The sequence below is a fragment of the Brassica rapa genome, chromosome A10, assembly GCF_000309985.2.
Source record: "Brassica rapa cultivar Chiifu-401-42 chromosome A10, CAAS_Brap_v3.01, whole genome shotgun sequence".
In the NCBI taxonomy this organism is placed as follows: domain Eukaryota; kingdom Viridiplantae; phylum Streptophyta; class Magnoliopsida; order Brassicales; family Brassicaceae; genus Brassica; species Brassica rapa.
The window spans coordinates 17,299,928-17,320,765 of NC_024804.2; the positions used below are offsets into that span (position 1 = coordinate 17,299,928).

Sequence of the window (20,838 nt, forward strand, 5' to 3'; positions counted from 1 at the left end):
CAAATTAATTAAATCAATCAAATTGTTAGAAACAACAAATTGATATATAATTTTATTTTAAATTAAATTATTTAAAAAGTGTATTTTCATTAAAAATAAAATAATAAATAAGTAAAACTGATTTGATGGTAATTTTTATGATATATATATATATATATATATATATATATATATATATATATCAATTCTGTGAAAGAAATAGTAGCTTAATATGGAGAAAAATCTTAAATACATAGAAATTTAAAAATTAACTAAAAATAAATAAAAATTAAACTATAATATCACTTGAAAGCTTCTAAGACAATATTAATAAAATATTTAAGCGATAATTAGACAAATTTGATTTTTATTTTTGCCAGCCAAAAGTTTATTATTAATTAGCATTTGTTATTTCAAGATGTTTAAGAAATGATGGACAAAAAAATAGGATGGACATAAATGATATATAAACTATGAATAATATTTTGTAAAGCTGACTTGGATAACACATTTGCACATCTATTTCCAGTCTTTTTTATGCCCAAATTTAATTTCTTCAGAGCATTTATTCCACAAAGAGATCGTATGAGATATTGTTTTGATATTCAGATTTGTTTCTTGACTGTTAAGAAGATTGATAACTGTAAAAATGTATCCTTCGAATATGATATATCTATAACTGAGTCCCCAACATGAGACAAGTTTGTTTAAAAAATAAATAATTTCATTTTTTTATATTATATAATAAATATTTTATTTACTGATAATAAAAATATAGTTATTTATCTATCACAAATATCTATGCAAATATGTGAATCAAGTACAACAATCAAATAAAAAAATGATTTCCACAAAGAAAATTTTAAAAATATATTTATGTTATGTAGTCTTATTTTATATTCTTTAAATAATGTAATATAATATTATACATTATTTTTTTAGAATTGATAAATACATATAATATCTTATCTGCGCGTAGCGCGGTTAAAAAATCTAGTACCAAATAAAATTTGAATTAGTTGTTTCTAAAGAAAGAAAAAAATATTTTGATTTTAAAAAAAAAACTTAAAAGAAAACAAAGGGTATTTTCGTAAAATTTGAACTCTGCCCTTCACATGCGCTCTTTTTATCAAGTCCTTTTTAGAGAAGGGAGACAGAACATTCTTTGGATTTTAACTCTCTCTCTCTCTCTCTCACACGCAGACATCATCCTCATCACACACACCCTTTCCTCTCGCACTATCGCATTCACAGCCTCTCTTCTTTCTTTCTTCTTTCTCTCTCTAATCTTCTTCTTCCATGGCTTCTTCTGAAACAAAAATGAACAAGGGAAGAGAAAAAGAAGAAGCCATAGCAAACGGTGTGAAGATGAGGGCACTTCAAGCTGGTCTTATGCAGAAGTCAAGCCCTTCCTCTACTTACAACAGTATCAGAATCCCTTCTTCATCTTCTCCAGCTTCTCGTCCTCTCCCCAACCTCTCTGCTCATGACTATCCTGTTTTCACTCCTGTAACTTCTCTCTCTCTCTCCTTATCTTTTTCTCATCATCTTTCTTGTCGGGTTCCATGTGTTTTTGCTTCACTTTTTCGCATCTCTTTACTTGATTGCTTTCGACATTATGTATGGGAATTTGAGTTTGTTAGCATTTTAAACACATTTTTTTGTAAATTATCATCGAGCCCGAGATTTATTGGTTTAATCCGGTTTAGACTCACTAATTTTGGTTTTATTTTAAGAATTAGGAGATAATTAGATGATATCTTTCTTAATTTATTCATATATTGTACATGACTATGCGTTTTGGAATCCATTTTCTCAATATACAATCCATTACTATACGATTTGGTTAATAGCCTTAATAGTTTTAAATTACTGTGAAAGTATAAAAAGACAAACAGTAAAAGACTTGGATTTGGTAGAAGTAGAACCATTGTTTTTCTTGTTTTGTCCTTTAGCTGTCACACTGTATTGAGTTTGGACACAAGTTACTGTGTTTTTTCCACTTTACACATTTTTCTCTTCTAACTTATCTCCTTGGTTTTGACACAGAGCTATGAAGATGAGCCTGTATCTGCATTTCATCACAAGAATCTCACATTATCTGAAACTTGGGATGAATCTGGTGTTGGTTTAGTAGAAGGAGATGAAGAACAAGACTTGAAACACACGTATCACTCTGATTCTTACAAAACCTCAACTTCAAGAAAGACTTTAACCCCTCAGCAAGATTCCCATGTCTACACCATGTCAGACGCTCTCAGATCCCCACCACCGTTACATTTCTACACAACCGGTAGAAGTAACTGTGGTGGCTCGGTTGATTTTAGATCGGTCTCTTCTTGCAACGAGTACAAACAAAGAGGTTTTGATACCAAGAGCTTGAAGAGCTCTAATCTTGTTGTGCCCTTGACGGATTCTCACTCCGTTGTTGTTGCTTCTCAGACAAGGAACCGTGGAGGTAGAGTGATGTCTTGGTTGTTCCCCAAGTTAAAGAGGAAGCAAAAGAGTAGTAACTCAATCTTTAACTCTCCTAGTAGAACCGAGAGATCAGAAGAGGTTTCTCATGAGGTGTTGAAAGACTCTGGTTCTTCTGGTGTCGAGAAGCTAAAGAGAGAGTTGATGGAAGCAAACAGAAGCAGAGACGCTGCGTTAACGCAAGTTGAAGAGATGAAATCTTCTTTAGGAGAGTTCAACGAGAAGCTTCAGTACTTGGAAAGTTACTGTGACAGTTTAAAGAAAGCTTTGAGACAAGCAACTGAAGTAGTGTCACAAGAGAATAGTAACAAAGCAGTGAAGAAGACGAACTCAGAGATGCCAGTGAGTGAAGAGGTGATGGTTGAAGGGTTCTTGCAGATCGTATCCGAATCAAGATTATCGATAAAGCAGTTCTTGAAAACATTAGTCACAGAGATAGACGAAGAAGACACGACTCTAATGAGTAACCTCAACGCTCTCCTTCAACCATACAACTTATCATTCACCTCAAAGTACTCCAAGATCATTCAGTACCACTTAGAATCCATCATAAGCCAAACAATATACCAAGACTTCGAGAACTGCGTCTTCCAAAAGAACGGTAAGCCCAAACTACTCGATCCAGAACAAGAACGTCAAGCTAACTTCTCATCGTTTGCTTCCTTGAGAAACTTGAGCTGGAACGAGGTTTTGAAGAAGGGAACAAAATACTACAGCGAGGAGTTCAGTAGCTTCTGCGACGAGAAGATGAGTTTGATCATTACAACGTTGAAGTGGACTAGGCCTTGGTCTGAACAAATGCTTCAAGCGTTCTTTGTAGCTGCGAAATGTGTATGGCTGCTTCATTTGCTTGCCTTCTCGTTTAGGCCAGCGTTAGGGATCTTGAGGGTGGAAGAGAACAGAGTGTTTGAGTCGAGTTATATGGAAGATATGGGTGGAGGAGATCGAGAGAGGATGCAGAGATCATCAGCGTCACGTGGACAAGGGCGGGTTAAGGTTATGGTGATGCCAGGGTTTTATATTCAAGATAGGGTTTTAAGATGTAAGGTTCTTTGCAGGTACAAGTCATTAGGGTGAAGAGTGTCACAACACTATGTAATTTTTATGTAGCTTTATCTATTGCGTTTCTTCTTAATCTTTAGGAGTCTTATCTTTCAAAAGTTTAATTATGGTCTTATGGGTAACAAACAGGCAAAGAGGAAATTGTTAATAGATCGTTAGAAAGGCCCATAACCTTTTTGTTGACATCATCTTTTTGTGTGTTGGCCCATTAGATTTATGATTAGGAAGCTGTTGTGATCTATATACTAGTACAAGTCCATAAACATTATGAGTTGGCATCTTGTTATTGGGGAAGAAGAGCACCTCCATGCACAGTTCTTACTAAGTATCTGACAATATAATCAAAATCAATAGAAGTTAAAAGTGGAAAGAGACCAAAAGACATATTATCAAACAAGATCACGCAATACCCATTAAAACTCCACTTGCCTTTTGTCAGTTTCTAAGTGGTTATAGTTATTTCATAAAAACTTCTCAACTTAATATTATTTTATGGTTAAAAAACGCATTATCAGTATCTTGGGGCCGAGGGTGGTCTAAGTCAACAATGTTGTTCAACTCTTTTTGGTCAAGACAAATGTTCTTCAACTCTAAATGAATCTATCAATAAAACATGGGAAATTGCACCCAGTAAGCACAAAAAAAAAACAAAATTTACTACCTAACTAAAAACATCCTCTCTCTCCTACTTTCTCTTCCTATCTCTCTCTACTCTTTCTCTAAAAATCTAATTTCCTTTTTTTTTTAGCTATTTAGCAAATAAGCCCATAAAACATTCTGTAACAAACTAACAATTACCAAAAGTCTTACTCAAAGAAAAAAAAAACTAATGGCAAATCAGAATAAAACTGTCTGTGATTTTTTTCCGTATCTAATGCACTAACATCGGCAATTGCATGACTGTGATTGAAAAATTTATTACGTTTCCAATAAAATAAGACAAAAATCCTGACCTTGAAATGTGGAAAATATAACTGAAAAAGTTAGTGGAAAATCTAAAAAAGCCAACGTCACTTTTACACCATTAATACGTGAGAAAAATTAAATAGACTAATGGGAGAAGAGAACCAAAGTTAATACCAAACATCCCCAAGTCTTTAAGACTCTTCTCTCTTTCTATTCATAGAGTTCAGACCGTAACGCCCATCTTCTTGTCTGAATCTCAAAAGCTTTTCCTCAACACGGAGATGGCAGACGTTAAACCTAAAAGTCTGAATATTGTCATGTTTCCTTTCATGGCACAAGGCCATATCATCCCTTTTGTTTCTTTAGCCCTTCGTTTAGAGAAGATGATCAAGAAGAACAAGAACAGAGAAGACAACCTCATCCTCTCTCTTGTCAACACTCCTTTGAACATGCCCAAACTACGTTCCAAACTTCCTCCTGACTCCTCGATAACACTCATCGAGTTGCCTTTCAACAGCTCCGACCACGGCCTCCCTCACGACGCCGAGAATTTCGACTCTCTCCCTTACTCTCTCGTCATCAGCCTCCTCGAAGCTTCAAGATCCCTCCGTGAGCCCTTTCGAGACTTGATCACTAAGATCTTGAGAGAAGGAGATGATGTTGTGGTGGTTGGAGATTTCTTCTTGGGCTGGATCGGTGAGGTTTGCAAAGAGGTTGGTGTTTCTTCGTTTATCTTTAGCGCTTCTGGTGCTTTTGGGTTAGGTTGTTATAGATCCATTTGGCTTCACTTGCCGCACAAAGAAACCGAACAAGATCAGTTTCTATTACATGATTTTCAAGAAGCAGGGGAGATTGAGAAGACTCAGTTGAACTACTTCATGTTAGAAGCTGACGGAAGCGATGAATGGTCGGTTTTCATGAAGAAAAATCTGCCAGGATGGTCTGATTTCGATGGATTCTTGTTCAATACGGTTGAGGAAATAGATCACATCGGTTTGTCTTACTTTCGTAAAATAACCGGTGGTAAACCGGTTTGGCCGGTCGGACCGGTTTTACCCGATGCTGGCTCGAGGTCGACAGATGAAGATGTGAAGGCATGGCTTGACTCAAAACCGGATCATTCGGTGGTCTACGTGTGTTTTGGTTCGATGAACTCTATTTCTCAAACTCACATGTTGGAGCTGGCTATGGCGTTAGAGAGTAGCGAGAAGAACTTCATATGGGTGGTGCGGCCACCAATGGGCGTGGAGGCGAATAAAGACTTTGATGTGAAAGAGTATTTACCGGAAGGGTTTGAAGAAAGAATCAAGAAATCAAGAAGAGGAGTGATTGTGAAGAAATGGGCGCCACAGGTTGATATATTGTCACACAAGGCAACATGTGTGTTTTTGAGTCATTGTGGTTGGAACTCGATACTCGAGTCGCTTAGCTACGGTGTGCCATTGCTCGGATGGCCTATGGCGGGGGAGCAGTTCTTTAATTCGATATTGATGGAGAAACATGTTGGGGTATCGGTTGAGGTGGCGCGTGGTAAGAGGTGTGATATCAAATGTGATGAGATTGTTTCTAAGATCAAGCTGGTGATGGAGGAGGAGAGTGAGGTAGGGAGAGAGGTTAGGAAGAAGGCTAAAGAGGTGAAGGAGTTAGTAAGGAGAGCGATGGATGATGGAGTTAATGGCTCTTCTGTTATTGGTCTGGGAGAGTTTATTAGCCATGCAACGGTCAAGAACGAGAAGAGTTAAGACACTAGTTAATAGATGCATGGTTTGTATAAGGATTTTATTGGGAATCACATTATTAGAAAAAATGAATAATATGACCGGTGGTTATACCACACAAGTGTTGTGATAGAAGAACTACTCTTTTCATAAAGTGTTAGATACTCTTTTGTTTGTTGAGTTGGACACACATGGGCCCAAGAGTTTATATCTGTATCTTTCACATCGAATAATATGTCTGAAGAAGTAAGGTGTGTTGTTATGAAGTACATAGGAGTAGGACGACTAGATAGTAGAAGAAGGAAAAAAGGTAAGAGCCGTTTGCGCAAGTTTTGCTAAAACAGCAACAATGTCGTTGTAAAGATGCTGTTTCACAATTATAGTATCCTCTATTTTTATGCTATGTTTTTCTTTCTTCAATAAGGCAAAGAATGTCTTTAATGTCCTCCTCCATATCCACAATAGTCCATACTCCATAGTCCATACGGCACTTACGAGAAAACTAACTATGTTAAAGGATTAAAAACATTTATATTTTGTAAACAGTAATTTTTTAAATAAAATATAAAATTCTTGCACGATTATCGTAGTCTATCTAAACAATATAAAAACTTAAATTTACCTTGAAAATAATTGCAAACCTATAGTCTATAAAAAAGTAAAGAATTAAAGAAAAAAAAGTCCAAATAATGGCATATTCTATAGAATAATTCCGATAAGGTTTAATCTAACAAACAAATAAATCACAACTTAGATTTTACCGTATATTTGTATACATTCTTTTGTGATTAGATCTGGAAATTTAATTCTGAAAATTACGTTGGCCTTTTTACCGTACCCATCTTAACGAATTTCACCTTTTCATATCTCTTTCTCCCATAAAAAATAAGACTAGAATTAAAATTAAACAAATATAGTAAGAGATGTTGCCGGTGCTGTTAAAATATGATAAAACCAAACCTTTGACTTTGTTAACAACTATTCCTCCATCTATATAATTAAAGGCTAACCCACGAGACCAAAACCTTCTCCAAACCAAAAAAGTTTTTAAGTTCTCCTTTCGAGATTTGAAGATGAGATGTTCATGGCCGACACGCTTCACCTTCTTGATGGTCCTCACAGTCGTCATCGCCATGATTGCCGTGGCTTATGGATATTCATCTGTTTCTTCATCAAACCATAAGTTTCCTCATTACAAGTACAAAGCCCCACTTCCTCCAACGACTTATTCTCCTTACCGTTACTTCTCCCCGCCTCCACCTCCTCCGGTTACAGATTCAGATTCTGCAGCTTATGCTCAATGATCGCAGCGTAGTACGTCAATTCTTGGGGTTTTTCTTCTTCCTCATATGTTTGCTATTCTATTTTTATTTAATTTTGATTTGATGTGTAACAAAATTAATTAATGGCTAGTTGTATAAAGTGGTGAGAAAGGTGTATGTACGAAATCGATTGTTAACTTATGTGAGATTGGTAACTATCAGAATTACTGCAGCAGTGTCTACTAGTCTAGGTAGATGCGAAACTAATGAAGTAATTATTTGATTACAACTTTGTAATGCCTGTTTTTGGAGCCATGTTTGATGTTTGAGAATGTAGAATAACTTACTAAAAAGTGATTTAAAGGTAATTGACTTTATAGAAAGAGTTCTACATATGATTTGTAGTCCTTTTATTTTATTGAAAATACAAATAATAGAACATTTAACTTAGGAAAACTGAAGTAATAATACCATGATTCCAACTTGATTTTTACTTCTGAAAAATCAGCTAATAATAAACCCAAGAAGGTCTTATAAATTATCACATAGGTTGAGAATTGGCTAAGCGTGAGTATATAGATTGGGTTCATTCAATCTTTCTAGTTTTAAGTTACCATTGACTAATGTGACAATATAACAAAAGTACCCATTTTTTTACAAGTATCAGAATTAGTCTAGCACTCGATCAGTAGCGCCTCGTTAACAAAGTACTTAGTGGTGTCCCATTAACAAATAAAATAAACTCGGTGGCTGTATTGATTTGAATCCGTCGTGGCCGACGCGGTTTAGCTGTAAGCTGTGGGTGATGAAGAATGCAAATTTTATTTTTTTAATTATATTAGAAGGTACAAGAAAGAATATAACACCGCGTCAAGTCAAAGCAAATACAATAAAAGGTCCAATAAAACCAAAACAACAGCTTCATAATTTTAAGTTATTAGCTGTTAACAGCTAATAAATGTATGAAATTATTAGCAGCTAAAAAGTTTTCTTCTTTGTTGCACTGACGTCTTTTTATTTATTTATGTGAGTTTAATCAACAATGTCGCAATCCAGCGGGACGGCAGGGGTTAGGTTAAGAACTAGTACCAGTTACAGCTAATAACGATCCAACGGAACGGGATGGTTAGGTTAAAGATTACAATTGGCGATGATGTAGTGGAACTGTCCGATTGTGAAATAACTGAACGAGTATGAAGTCGGGTTTCTTTCTTCAAGACAATCTAATCACCAATTTTATGTAAATGTATAATGATTAACCAACTAGATTTTGTCACCAAAAAGATAGCCCATGAAGTGAGTAATACTTTATAGTAGTCTTTTTGATATTAATAAAGAAAAAACAGATTATAATACAAATATAAAATTATCGGTTAAGATACATCTCCCTGTAAAGTAAGATTGAAGTTTAAGCTAATGCTTTGATTCAATGGTTGTTTGTTAATTTCCTTTATTTGAGGCTCTGTTCTCATGGGTGATAATTGCGTTCCTAGTTAGTAACCACTTTTGTCTTCATTCAATAAAATGGTAGTGTGTATATTGTATATGCATGATTAACCTTTCAAATAAATAAACTTGAGATTTCCGTTACAGTCTCGATAGAGTTTAATACACATTACCCTACACTTCTACACAGTGATTAACCTCACACTACTGTATATTGTTATTTTTAAGTATTATTTCGTGTTTGCTTTTCTGCGTTCAGAGTTGCACTAACCTTCGGTTTAGGGTTTAGTTAAATTCATAGATTTTAAGAATGACTTATTTAACCGAAAATATATTAATTATAGTTGACATATTAAATTTTCAAAAATCAGAATTAACATGTTAATTTACTTGTCGCAAACTGCTATTCTAAAAATAAAGCTATTTACAAAATTGCTTTGGTCTAGTGGTATAGGAACTACAGCTAGGGTGTCTGTCTCTGGGTTCGAGTCTTGGCCACTGCGGAATTTACATATGGGCTGCAGTATCCGAAATCGAAGATCGTTACACGGTAAGCCACCTGGTGACTTTCGGGTCCATGCTCACTTCGGTCTCTAGTCTGGACTACCACGGTGGAGCCAGAATACTCGGTTAACAAAAAAAAAAAAACTATTTTGTTTATGTATATAAACAAAGGTCCTTGAAGTTCAGAAAGATTTAAACAAAATGAAAATCTACCCTAAGATCTTTGGCCTTCTCCATTACAAATCATTTACAAGATTCAATATTCAAACTTCTTTTGTACTTTATCCGCGGATATTTTACTTATGATTGTATAAAAAAGTTATGCTTATTTCTGAATGGTGGGCTAAATATATTAATACTATAAATCATGAGTGTTAACCGAGAAGTTAAAAATCATGACTCACGTTTATATCAGTAATAATATAAAATAATGTATAAAAGTAGTTTTATATATTCTCCATGACAATAATTTGATTTCTTCAAGTATACGTGTTGGTGCGCGAGAGGTGGTTGTGTGAAGCCGAAGCAAAACTTCTTGCTCGGCTAAGCGTAATATAATAAAACCAACAAAAAGGGTTATGACATTCGTTCACTTATTAAATATACAATCGAACTATGCTTATATATATACGTAAATTAATGAAATAATACAACATTTGCTTACCTTGAAAATGAAGATATCTTTGAATAGAAAATAGACATGCTCATGAATATACATTAATGTCATATACTATATATACGTAAGGTTAACGAATTAGACATGTCTGTAATATATACCTTGTGAATGAAGAAACTAATATAAACGGTTTATATATTCGAAAAGGATAGAAAGAAAAAGAACAAGTGAAGAGCACTTCTCCTTTGTCTTGATGTTTGCATTTTGGGTCTCTCTCAGAACCGTTTTAGTCCATGACCGTTCAACTAACGTTTCTTCACTTGGTTAAGTTAGTTATATACAAAGATACATTTGTTGTTGGTGTATTTTGTTTACCACAAACAATATAATATTGGTCGATTAAACATGCATATATATGTATAATTAAAGAGCCTGGACGAGTGTTTTTTTTTGTATGTTTAAAACAAAGCAACACATCATATATTATATCATAGAGATTAAAAAGGAGGAATGGTTTTCTTACCAGAATTGTAAGCAAACTATACAACCTTCCCTTTCATCACCATCATCATTATCCCTTCATCAAGTCTTCTCTCTTTTCTCTCTCTATTATAAAAACAAACTTCACTCGTTCACATCAATTAATCGAGCCTCGAGAAAGATTAAGAGAAAACTCAACAAAAACAAAATGAGGAAACCAGAGGTAGCAGCAGTTGCAGCCACTCATCAAGTACAGAAGACGAAGAAGGGACTTTGGTCTCCAGAGGAAGACTCAAAGCTGATGCAATATATGATAAGCAATGGGCAAGGATGTTGGAGCGATGTCGCTAAAAACGCAGGCCTTCAGCGATGCGGCAAAAGCTGCCGTCTTCGTTGGATCAACTATCTTCGCCCTGACCTTAAGCGTGGCGCTTTCTCTCCTCATGAAGAGGATCTCATCATTCGTTTTCATTCCATTCTCGGCAACAGGTTGACAATTTTGCAATCATTTTGGTTATTTTACATGTTGACAGTTAATAAAAGACAACTAATGAAAGAATATTGCATAAACTTCCTTTTAGAAAACCAGCATTTTTCAGGTGAATCTATTATTTTAAAAACCTTATAGCTTTTATTTTCTTGGTTAATCGGTATATAATATAAAGTTAAACGCATTTATAAAATGCCAAACCAACTGATCAAGAACAAAAGTCCACCTTAAAACAACCAAATTGTCTTTTTTGTCTAATAAACGACCAAATTGTAGAATTAGATCTTAAATTACGTTTTGTTTTATTTTAGTCTTCTACCGGTATGAGTATATAAGAAGTGAGCTATCTTACCAGAGCAAAGGATCGTAAAGAATCTGTGTTTATTTCTCAATTCTGAATATATATAACTATATAAGATACATGATATACATTGTAAAATGTACAATCAAAGTTCTTGTTGCAGGATAGAGTTTGGTTCGAATATTTACTGGCACGATAACTGTTAAAAATCAGAGGGTTGCATGATTGTTTGTGAAGAAAAACTGACCCAATTGAAAACTGAAATATATAATAATAGTAACATAAGAAAGTAGAGGCAAAGAACCAAACTAGAAATGAGTACATTCACATGTAATTATGTCACTATGTGGTCAAAGTTCGTTAATCGTGGATGTTAAGACTTTAGGGTGCGTCTAATAAAAAACACTTATTTAAGTGAAATCAACTCTTAATTTATATCTTTAGCACCTTTTCTTCTCTTCTTTAGGGTTTTACTTCAACTTTCATTTTCTAATTATATATTTATAAGTTTTTTTCTGTCACCTTCTCAAGAAAAATAGTTTTTTTTTTAGTTTATACTTTACGTTGGCATGACTTCCTAGAAAAAAAATTGTATCTTTACCACTGTATCATTTCTTTCGTTAAATGTTGTTTCTACACATTTTATGCGAGCTAAAACCAAGTTTTTATCATGCCTAAATAAACTAATTGACTCGTAGACTTAAAAAGATATGTTGTATATTTATTAGTTAGTTTTACACAGAGATAATTACATACTTTCTTGTCAAAACTTATGTGAAATCATGCAGCGAAAAATTTTGTTTGAAAAATAAGAAAGTCAAAAACTATTGTTATAGCGTAATTTTATAGTAGTTGTAGTGCTTTGTTTTCACTTAGTAATTAGGTCGATCTAGTTCCCATGCAAACCATGCAATTTTATAAATTTTACATAACATCGATCGTCTCATTGAACTACTCTTCTCACTTTCTTATTTTTTTCATAGGTGGTCTCAGATTGCAGCACGATTGCCTGGTCGGACCGACAATGAGATCAAGAATTTTTGGAACTCAACAATAAAGAAAAGGCTAAAGAAGATGTCTGATACATCCAACCTCGTCAACAACTCATCCTCATCACCCAACGCAAGCGATTCGTCTTCAAATTCGTCCTCTTCTTTGGAGTTTAAAGACATTATAGGAAGCTTCATGTCCTTTCAAGAACAGGGATTCATCAACCCCTCTTTGACCAACATACCAACAACCAACAATCTATTCACAACGCCACACATGTTCAGCCACTCGTTTAATGAAGATTTCACCCCTTGTGTAGATGGTTTATATGGAGTTAACACAGGGCTACAAGGGGAACTCTACCCACCTTTGGAATGTGAAGAAGGTGATTGGTACAAGGCAGAAATTAACAACCATTTAGACGATGTGAACACTAATGGAGCCGGAAACGTGCCAGAGAGTATGAGAATGGAAGAATGTTGGGACCTTGACCAGTTGATGAACACTGAGGTTCCTTCTTTTTACTTCAACTTCAACTTCAAACAGAACATATGAATTTCTACGCCATCTTATTCTTTTTCTGCTGCGGAATTATATATACTCAAGATTCTTAGCCACACATAAATGCAAATATATATATACATGTTGTAGATAGATGAAAAGTTAGAAAGTCTTTTGTAATGATTAATGTAATACATATGATACATCTCTTAATAAAATAAGCAATAAACACATACAAGATTAATTAGTATTAAAAATTATTGTCGTTTGCGCATATGGTCTGGTCAATCTTGCACAAAATACTTACGAAGAGGCTGTATAACCACCATGTCAAAGGCATTATAGATTAAGTCGCTATAACCTTCAAAGTCTTTATCTCCTGGTGCAAAACAAGTTAGAAGAAAAGCTTTCAAATCACTTCTGGAAATATGTTAGATGAATAGTTACAAAAAATATAGATTTTTCAAAAAAAAACAAAAGTTACAAAAAATATGTCAGATGAAACCGATTTTATACAAGAAAAAAAGAAAAATATGAAACATATGCGACCATTGCACACATGATTTATTACCATGCTTTGAAAATATTTGTTATCATATCGGTTTTAGTGAAAAAAGTAGTGTAAATAGTTTACCAGTTAAAGCTTATTTTAAACATAATTTTAACTAAGCAAATAAAGGATGTTTTCAAAATCAATGTTCTTAAAATTGCTATCTCTAGTTTCTCAGCCAATATATTTTAAAAATATCTCAAGAAGTCATAAAATAAAATTTGTATCAACAGCGAATTAACAAACAATAGATGGTCCAAAGCACAATAAACAAAAGAAATTGAAAAATATAAACTACATATGTTTACTGTCGTTTGGTTAACATCAAAGACTTTTTACATTAGAGATTAAAAAAATTTTATAAGAGTTAAGTTGAGAGAAAAGACCAAATGGCTTTTCGTTTGTAAATTTGGCCAATCGAGTTGACAAAAAAAGATTTGGCCAATAGATGATGAGGATGACCCACCAAAGACGGAGATCTCTATTTTCCACCTCACGACTATACTCTCATCATCAGATCACTCATCTCTGTCCGTAGATTCCTTTTTCCACACCAGCCGTCCGATCATCATCCAACGGTCATCATTCAACTCTCTCCTTACTTTATGTTCTTCACTCGTCCTCACTCTCTCTCGCCGACGCTCACAACAATGGCTTCTCTCGCTCTCTCCGGCTCCTGCTCCCTCGCCTTCCCCCTCAAATCTCGCTCCCTCCTCCTCCCTCGTCCTCCCTCCTCTCTCAATCTGCTGAAAAAACCTCTCCGATCTACCGATTCACGCTTCTCCTCAGTGAAATCTCCACTTCACATCGCTCTCACCAAGAGATCGACTCTCGTCAAAGCCTCTTCCGCCTCCTCTCCGGCTCCCGTAGCTCCGGCGCCGTGGCAAGGAGCAGCGATTAAGCCTCTCCTCGCGTCGATCGCCACCGGCGTGATCATATGGTTCCTCCCCGTCCCCGAGGGAGTCACGCGCAGCGCGTGGCAGCTACTCGCGATCTTCCTCGCCACCATCGTCGGCATCATCACGCAGCCGCTCCCGCTCGGCGCCGTGGCGCTACTAGGACTCGGAGCTTCCGTCCTCACCAAAACCCTAACGTTCGCCGCCGCCTTCTCCGCCTTCGGAGACCCCATCCCCTGGCTCATCGCCCTCGCCTTCTTCTTCGCCCGCGGCTTCATCAAGACCGGCCTCGGCAACCGCGTCGCTTACCAGTTCGTCAGGCTCTTCGGGAGCTCCTCGCTAGGACTCGGCTACAGCCTCGTCTTCAGCGAGGCTCTCCTAGCTCCCGCGATCCCCTCCGTCTCGGCTCGCGCCGGAGGGATCTTCCTCCCTTTGGTGAAGTCTCTCTGCGTGGCGTGCGGTAGCAACGTCGGGGACGGGACCGAGCACAGGCTTGGGGCGTGGCTGATGCTCACTTGTTTCCAGACGTCGGTGATCTCTTCGTCTATGTTCTTGACGGCGATGGCGGCGAATCCGTTGAGCGCGAACTTGGCGTTTAACACGATTAAGCAGACGATTGGGTGGACTGATTGGGCGAAAGCTGCGATTGTGCCGGGGATTGTGTCGTTGATTGTTGTTCCGTTTCTTTTGTATCTTATCTATCCGCCGACGGTGAAGAGCAGCCCTGATGCTCCCAAGCTGGCTCAGGAGAAGCTTGATAAGATGGGGCCTATGTCCAAGAACGAGTTGATTATGGCCGCCACTTTGTTTCTCACTGTAAGTCTGCTCTTTTCTGCTTCGTGAGCTCTCTTTAGATGCTGTTCGTGGTTCATTAGATTATAGCTAGTTCATCTTAGTTTAGATGAAGCAAGGTCTCTGCTTCTGTTTTAACTTTAAAGTTGCTTTGACTGAAAAAGTTCTGGTTTTGGTGTTTATTAGACGCAAGATCTTCCTTTGTCTCCTTGACACAGGTTGGTTCAATAGATTATAGCCGTTTGAGCATAGTAGATTATATTAGCTGTTGTGGCTCAATAGATTGTAGCCGTTTCGATGATGCAAGTGCTCTGCTTCTGTTTAAAGTTTGATTTGTTGCTTTGAGTGAAAAAGTTGTGTGTTTTGGTGTTTTATTAGACGCAAGATCTTCCAGATGACAAGTTGTTTCGTTGATGCAGGTTGGTCTTTGGATTTTTGGAGCTAAGCTGAGTGTAGATGCTGTGACTGCAGCTATTCTTGGATTATCGGTGCTTCTTGTGACAGGTGTTGTCACATGGAAAGAGTGCTTAGCTGAGTCAGTCGCATGGGACACACTCACTTGGTTCGCTGCTCTCATTGCAATGGCGGGTTATCTTAACAAATACGGTCTCATTGAATGGTTCAGCCAGACCGTAGTCAAGGTTTGTTAATGATTGTTGCATGTTAGTGAATGCTTTAAGGAGTTTTTGACACTTTATTTTGGGTTTGATTGCAGTTTGTGGGAGGATTGGGTTTGTCGTGGCAACTATCGTTTGGAATCCTCGTCCTCTTGTACTTCTACACTCACTACTTCTTTGCGAGTGGAGCTGCTCACATCGGGGCTATGTTCACCGCCTTTTTGTCTGTCTCAACAGCTCTAGGCACTCCACCTTACTTTGCAGCCTTGGTTCTTGCATTCCTCTCGAACCTGATGGGAGGACTGACCCACTACGGTATCGGGTCTGCGCCCATCTTCTACGGGGCTAACTACGTGCCGCTGTCCAAATGGTGGGGATATGGATTCTTGATCTCAATAGTCAACATTCTTATCTGGCTTGGTGTAGGTGGGGCTTGGTGGAAGTTCATTGGCTTGTGGTGAGGACAACTGTACACCATTGTTACCATTCTTTTCCTTACTGATGTGTAATCTCTTAGAATGGCTTCGAGGTTAGATTGATAAGGATTAAGGATTTGATATCAGGCTTTTTTAAGAGTTTGAGCTCGTGATTTTCTGCGATAGTTTATTCTATCGCACTCATTTTGAGGTGTAAGCAGATCTTAACTTGCATCAATTTTGTTTTTAAGTGAGACAACCACACCTTTACTTGATAGTTACTTTGCACATGTAAAACGTGAATCTCCTCACCAACCCAAAGAATATTGATATTGATGAGAAGTCTACTTTAGAATTTAAACCGGAAGACAGGAGAACAGAATAAACCATGAATGAATCTTATTAGCTGAAACAATATGCTATTATTTCTCATACAATATGAATGGAGATATTAAAGAAACGAGAATACAAAAAAAAAATAGCAAGAGGGAAAGAGGAACACTTGGCCTTTTGCTACAACAGAGAGACAAGAATCAATTTAATGAAAGTAAAAGATACAACAAATCATCATCAGTTTCACAGCTTAGCGATCTAGCTGCAGCTGCTCAAGCCACGCATCAAGAATGTCGCTCTCACTGTGAGGAGGGTTCACACTAGAACCACCTTGAACCAGCGGCCTCGAACCATTCATGTTCATGGCTCCGTTATTGTTCCTAGGTGATGCAGCAGAGTCTTTTACCAGCTGCTGAACCCATGTAACATCTGCTTCCCTGTTTGAGTTATTATTATTAGCCAAAGAATGAGATTTTCTTAACCTGCCTAACTCATCCGACTGTACCGACCAATCCACCTTGTTTCCATGGTTCTGGTCCCAGCTTGACCAAGGACTTAGCGGCGAACCGGAGTCTGTCGGCATCATATCACGGGGCAGACTGGATCCAAAATCACGGGAGCTAAGGCTACGTGGATGCAGCTGCTGTTTCATCCGAGAGTTCATTGGAGAAATAGGCTCCATGGCTCGTGGAGAATGATGCTCCACATTCTTTGGAGAAGACATTAGATTCGTCTTGATAGGAGAAAGCATGCTCTGCTGCTTGTTACTCTGAAGTTGGTTAAGAAGAGCTGATTTATGGGAAGGCGATAGAACAGACGAGACGCCAAGTTGATCAGAGAAGCGTGGGGATGATGCAACCTCGGCTGAGAAAAGCTCCTCTAGATTCGAAGGTGTCAGAAGCGTCTTGGGACGAGCGGAGTGATGATGATTCATAAAGCGTGGACTTGACATACACTGCATTTCAAACTCTTGCATCATGCTAAGTTGCTCAGAAGGAATAATATCTCTAGCGTTCAGAGAAGATCTCAGACGACTCAACTGCACATTGCTACCAGGGAGATGCAACGCAGGTATGTTGTTCTGTTGAGGCCAACCCATTGATGCAGAAGGAGAGATTGGAGCGGCAGATGGTGAGCCTGGTAACATGTTCAGAACCGAAGCCATGTCCATAGTGGAGGCAGCAGAAGAAGGAGACGGCAATCCAGAGCCTGTGGAAGCGTACAAAGGACGCAACTCTTCCTTTAAGTGAGCAAAGAAGCAAACCCTTCGGTTGCAGCTCGTCCCATCTTTGCACAGACGTGTCCTGTATTGAGCAGGGTGTAGCCAGCACTCAAACACCCCGTGAGCGTATTCACACGCGTCACCTTGCTTACAAGAACCCTTCTTGAAATCAGGACATGGGACACATGTGTAGTGAAACTTCCTCGGGTCTCTTCTTCTCGCATTCTCACCCGGGTGTGCGAATGGACACTCGGTCCAGTCGTGGGAGTAAGCTCGAGAACAGGGACGGATCTTAAACGAGAACATACGGAACTCATCCGTTGAGTAAATCCCGCTTTTGATGTCAGGCAATGATGGATCAAGCGGGTACTCTTTTTTCTCTGATGCATCCACCTTAGTTGGAGAGGAGACTGAACCTAAAGAGAGCAAAGAGGAACCGTTCTCCGGCGATGACGAGAGAGAACGTAAACTTGACCCCAAGCTAGACGACGGATCTTCATCTTTCTTCAAGATCTCTTCAAGAACGGTTCTCAAACCAGGAGCGTGGGGAGACGCAACGAGAACATCAACAGCACGGTTCCCATGAGCATCATGGATGTTAGGATCAGCTCCTGCGCTCAGAAGAAGCTTGACAACACCCAAGGAGTTCACAGAAGCACCAGACGCAGCGCAATGAAGAGCAGTGCTTTTATCCGAACCGGACGCCAGATTCAACTCGGCTTCCGGGAAGGAAAGAATGAGCTTCACGACGTCAACACTTCCGTATATGGAAGCAACCATCAAGGGTGTTCTTTGCTCAACAACCATTCTCCTAACGAACCTCTGGCGTCTGTACCAGAGACCCATCTGGTTGATACAAGGCACAAGAGAGAGTTGCTGCTTAAAGCCTTCCACGTTGTTGTCAGCAGCAAACTCAAGTAAGGCGGAAAACGAATGTTCCAACTCAGAATCATTCTTAGAGAGACCACACATTGCTTAATCTGAAAAGGATCAACGAAGGGAGGACCCAGTGAATGGAACCAATAAGTGTATATGCCTGCAAATGTAGAAGAAAGAATTGGTCAACAAAAAATTGGCTGATATTGAATTGATAATAAATAAATAAAATTGACCGAGGAAAAAGGATACGATTTGACATGGAAACAACAATTAAAAAAAAAGTCAGAAGATTTACCAAAAATAAGACTCAAAGATCAATTCTTTCACAATCGGATCTAATTAAATTTAATTATTTTTCTGAAGAAGAAGAAGAAGACTCAATGAACAGTCAAACCACAATCCAAATCTTTAAAGCTCCACGAAACCAAACTATTTGACTTAAATCTCAATCACTCTGCGAAGTTAACTAGGTGAAGAGAAACAGAGCATGTCACCAAATCTAATCAGCCTATTTTTTTTTACAGCTGTGGGAAGATCACAGGCCAAATCGTACGATCCGGACCACAACACAGCTGAATCTAAACCTTAATAATGTCCGAAAGACAGAAGCACATTTCTAGATAAAATGCAATAAAAAAGAACAAATCTTAGATGGAGAATTAAGAAGGAGAAGATCGATCACCTCAGCTGAGAGAAGACAGAGAGAGCGTTTTTTTTTTTTGAAAGAACAGAAAAAAAAACGGATGAGAGAGTTAACTGGTGTGACCGGAAGAGCTGGTGAGAGGTAGAGCAGGGAGTTTAAAGAGGTCAGCAGCGTATGTGACGGGATAAAGCGGTAGAAGGTGGCGGGCGCGTGGGGGAAAATTTAAGGGGATTGGAATACAGGTTTGAAATCCACGTATGAAAAGAATCTGATACTTTATAATCAGAGCCGTTGGATGTGAAGGAGCGGGGACTGGGACTGACTTTTGGACGGTGGTCAAGCTTGCAGGTGTTTCGGCCCATTTTAACATGTTAAATTAAGATGAATATATTCTTAATACCCATTAGCTTGGCTCATGAGGCTTTGATTGTCTGTTTCGACCCAATTAAAATAAAAGATAATCATGAAACAGGTAACTGAAACATATGTGCCAAAAAAAAACTGACTTACAAGAACAAGGTTATCAGTGGAAGCACCGTATCCTAGTGGTTATGGTTTAAAGGCTTTTACACCCAGGTCTGGGGTTCAAATCCCAGACTATGCAATTTCTTGCAGATTGCACAGGAAATCTAGGTTTCAACTCCCGGAACAAGCGATTTATTCAACAATTATGCGATTACGGAAGAAAGGCTTACAAGAGTTTCTCAACATGGTGCAAGTAAATCCGGCCAGGCGTGATCTTCATATGACGGCTCAAATGAGGCAGTTAGACGTAGATCCTCATAAGACAGGTAGTATTGTCGGTAATCGAATTGTCTTTGTAATCTTTCTCATAATTGTAATATCTAAATAAATCCCCGACAAAAAAGAAAAAGAACAAAGTTATTAACCAACATGTGTTTATCATACGAGCTTGTGTGATTTGTGAATTCATCACGAACATAAGCATGAGGGTAAATAACTAATAACCATCTTAACCATCGAAACATTTGTTCACGTGTTTCAACGAAATAATTTGTGGCAGAAGTAACAACAAACAATGTTTTTAAAACATTTATTCAAGGGGAATTGGGGCATATGGACATGAAAAAAACCATAATACACATAATAGCTATTTTCCCTAACGTTTCTATACACGGAGTTATATATACATATTAATACCGTAATACCCTTTAAACTCAACCGGCCAACCTACTACCAAAATTAATTAAAAAATAAATTATTAACTGCATAAAAAGTATCTCGTGTCTTACCTCTATTCACAATTCCCTTTTCACTTTTGTTGATAATTTTTTCGAGGTCGAGTGCTTTCCGGAACCGATTTGCTCCAAATCCCCCCCCCCCCTCTACCTTCAATCGACATCTTTTCCATCTTCTTCGTGCTTCCTTTCAATCGTGTTCGGCGTTTGGTTTGGCGTTAGAGTTTCAGCGGCGGTTAGTAACACACCTTTCCTATCCAACTTCACAAACTCGATTCTTCTTAGATCTCTGAAATTTTTGTAAATTCTCCCTCGTTTCCGTTGATTCTCTTCGTCTTTGCTTCCTCTGTGTTTATTTTCTTTTATTTGGGCTCGTCTCATAGTATACTTATCTAATTTAAAACTTCCATTCCATTTGGGATGTAATAGTATACTTATCTAATTCATATATTCCATTTAGAATAGTATCATCGTTCCTGTTGCATACCATCGGTACCGTTTACAGAATTAATCCCTCTCATCGGCCTTTTCCAATTTGATTGAGGGTTTGGATTTTTCCGA

The 20,838-nt window shown here is 37.8% G+C and overlaps 6 protein-coding genes across 8 annotated transcripts; 5 read left to right on the forward strand and 1 right to left on the reverse strand.

The window, feature by feature from the left end:
• Positions 1–982: 982 nt before the first annotated feature.
• LOC103846620 (IRK-interacting protein) lies at positions 983–3,701 on the forward strand. Its single transcript, XM_009123578.3, has 2 exons — positions 983–1,488; positions 2,029–3,701. Exons 1-2 carry the CDS (start codon positions 1,279–1,281, stop codon positions 3,529–3,531), a joined length of 1,713 nt encoding a protein of 570 aa, XP_009121826.3. The 5' UTR covers positions 983–1,278; the 3' UTR covers positions 3,532–3,701.
• A 245-nt stretch (positions 3,702–3,946) lies between these two features.
• LOC103846621 (UDP-glycosyltransferase 92A1) lies at positions 3,947–6,390 on the forward strand. The gene has a single exon (XM_009123579.3). The coding sequence runs from the start codon at positions 4,704–4,706 to the stop codon at positions 6,162–6,164; it is 1,461 nt and encodes a 486-aa protein (XP_009121827.1). The 5' UTR covers positions 3,947–4,703; the 3' UTR covers positions 6,165–6,390.
• Positions 6,391–6,633: 243 nt separating this feature from the next.
• On the forward strand, positions 6,634–7,699 carry LOC103846622. The gene has a single exon (XM_009123580.3). The coding sequence runs from the start codon at positions 7,214–7,216 to the stop codon at positions 7,442–7,444; it is 231 nt and encodes a 76-aa protein (XP_009121828.1). The 5' UTR covers positions 6,634–7,213; the 3' UTR covers positions 7,445–7,699.
• Positions 7,700–9,053: 1,354 nt separating this feature from the next.
• LOC103846624 (transcription factor MYB46) lies at positions 9,054–13,234 on the forward strand. The gene is made up of 2 exons (XM_009123581.3): positions 9,054–10,937; positions 12,223–13,234. Exons 1-2 carry the CDS (start codon positions 10,423–10,425, stop codon positions 12,782–12,784), a joined length of 1,077 nt encoding a protein of 358 aa, XP_009121829.2. The 5' UTR covers positions 9,054–10,422; the 3' UTR covers positions 12,785–13,234.
• Positions 13,235–13,890: 656 nt separating this feature from the next.
• On the forward strand, positions 13,891–16,278 carry LOC103846625 (dicarboxylate transporter 1, chloroplastic). Its single transcript, XM_009123582.3, has 3 exons — positions 13,891–14,992; positions 15,388–15,609; positions 15,684–16,278. The coding sequence occupies exons 1-3, from the start codon at positions 13,931–13,933 to the stop codon at positions 16,044–16,046; spliced, it is 1,647 nt and encodes a 548-aa protein (XP_009121830.1). The 5' UTR covers positions 13,891–13,930; the 3' UTR covers positions 16,047–16,278.
• A 98-nt stretch (positions 16,279–16,376) lies between these two features.
• LOC103846626 (zinc finger CCCH domain-containing protein 56) lies at positions 16,377–19,944 on the reverse strand. Of its 3 annotated transcripts, none has more exons than XM_009123584.2 (2): positions 18,958–19,944; positions 16,377–18,592 (listed from the first exon to the last, which is right to left on the reverse strand). In XM_009123584.2, exon 2 carries the CDS (start codon positions 18,526–18,528, stop codon positions 16,585–16,587), a length of 1,944 nt encoding a protein of 647 aa, XP_009121832.1. In that variant the 5' UTR covers positions 18,529–18,592; positions 18,958–19,944; the 3' UTR covers positions 16,377–16,584. The 3 variants fall into 3 exon arrangements, with proteins under 3 accessions (XP_009121832.1, XP_009121831.1, XP_018511118.1); XM_009123583.3 differs by having other exon boundaries at positions 19,118–19,943; XM_018655602.2 differs by lacking the exon at positions 18,958–19,944 and adding an exon at positions 18,731–18,928.
• Positions 19,945–20,838: the final 894 nt, after the last annotated feature.

What these genes read in the sequence shown, in the direction of transcription:
- LOC103846620 (XM_009123578.3), top strand. Translation starts at nt 1,279, where the DNA reads ATGGCTTCTTCTGAAACAAAAATGAACAAGGGAAGAGAAAAAGAAGAA. An exon ending in ACTATCCTGTTTTCACTCCT is followed by an intron (nt 1,489 to 2,028) that starts GTAACTTCTCTC and finishes GTTTTGACACAG; the next exon opens with AGCTATGAAGATGAGCCTGT.
- LOC103846621 (XM_009123579.3), top strand. Translation starts at nt 4,704, where the DNA reads ATGGCAGACGTTAAACCTAAAAGTCTGAATATTGTCATGTTTCCTTTC.
- LOC103846622 (XM_009123580.3), top strand. Translation starts at nt 7,214, where the DNA reads ATGAGATGTTCATGGCCGACACGCTTCACCTTCTTGATGGTCCTCACA.
- LOC103846624 (XM_009123581.3), top strand. Translation starts at nt 10,423, where the DNA reads ATGTTTAAAACAAAGCAACACATCATATATTATATCATAGAGATTAAA. An exon ending in CATTCCATTCTCGGCAACAG is followed by an intron (nt 10,938 to 12,222) that starts GTTGACAATTTT and finishes TTTTTTTCATAG; the next exon opens with GTGGTCTCAGATTGCAGCAC.
- LOC103846625 (XM_009123582.3), top strand. Translation starts at nt 13,931, where the DNA reads ATGGCTTCTCTCGCTCTCTCCGGCTCCTGCTCCCTCGCCTTCCCCCTC. An exon ending in CCGCCACTTTGTTTCTCACT is followed by an intron (nt 14,993 to 15,387) that starts GTAAGTCTGCTC and finishes TCGTTGATGCAG; the next exon opens with GTTGGTCTTTGGATTTTTGG. An exon ending in TCAGCCAGACCGTAGTCAAG is followed by an intron (nt 15,610 to 15,683) that starts GTTTGTTAATGA and finishes GTTTGATTGCAG; the next exon opens with TTTGTGGGAGGATTGGGTTT.
- LOC103846626 (XM_009123584.2), bottom strand. Translation starts at nt 18,528, where the DNA reads ATGTGTGGTCTCTCTAAGAATGATTCTGAGTTGGAACATTCGTTTTCC.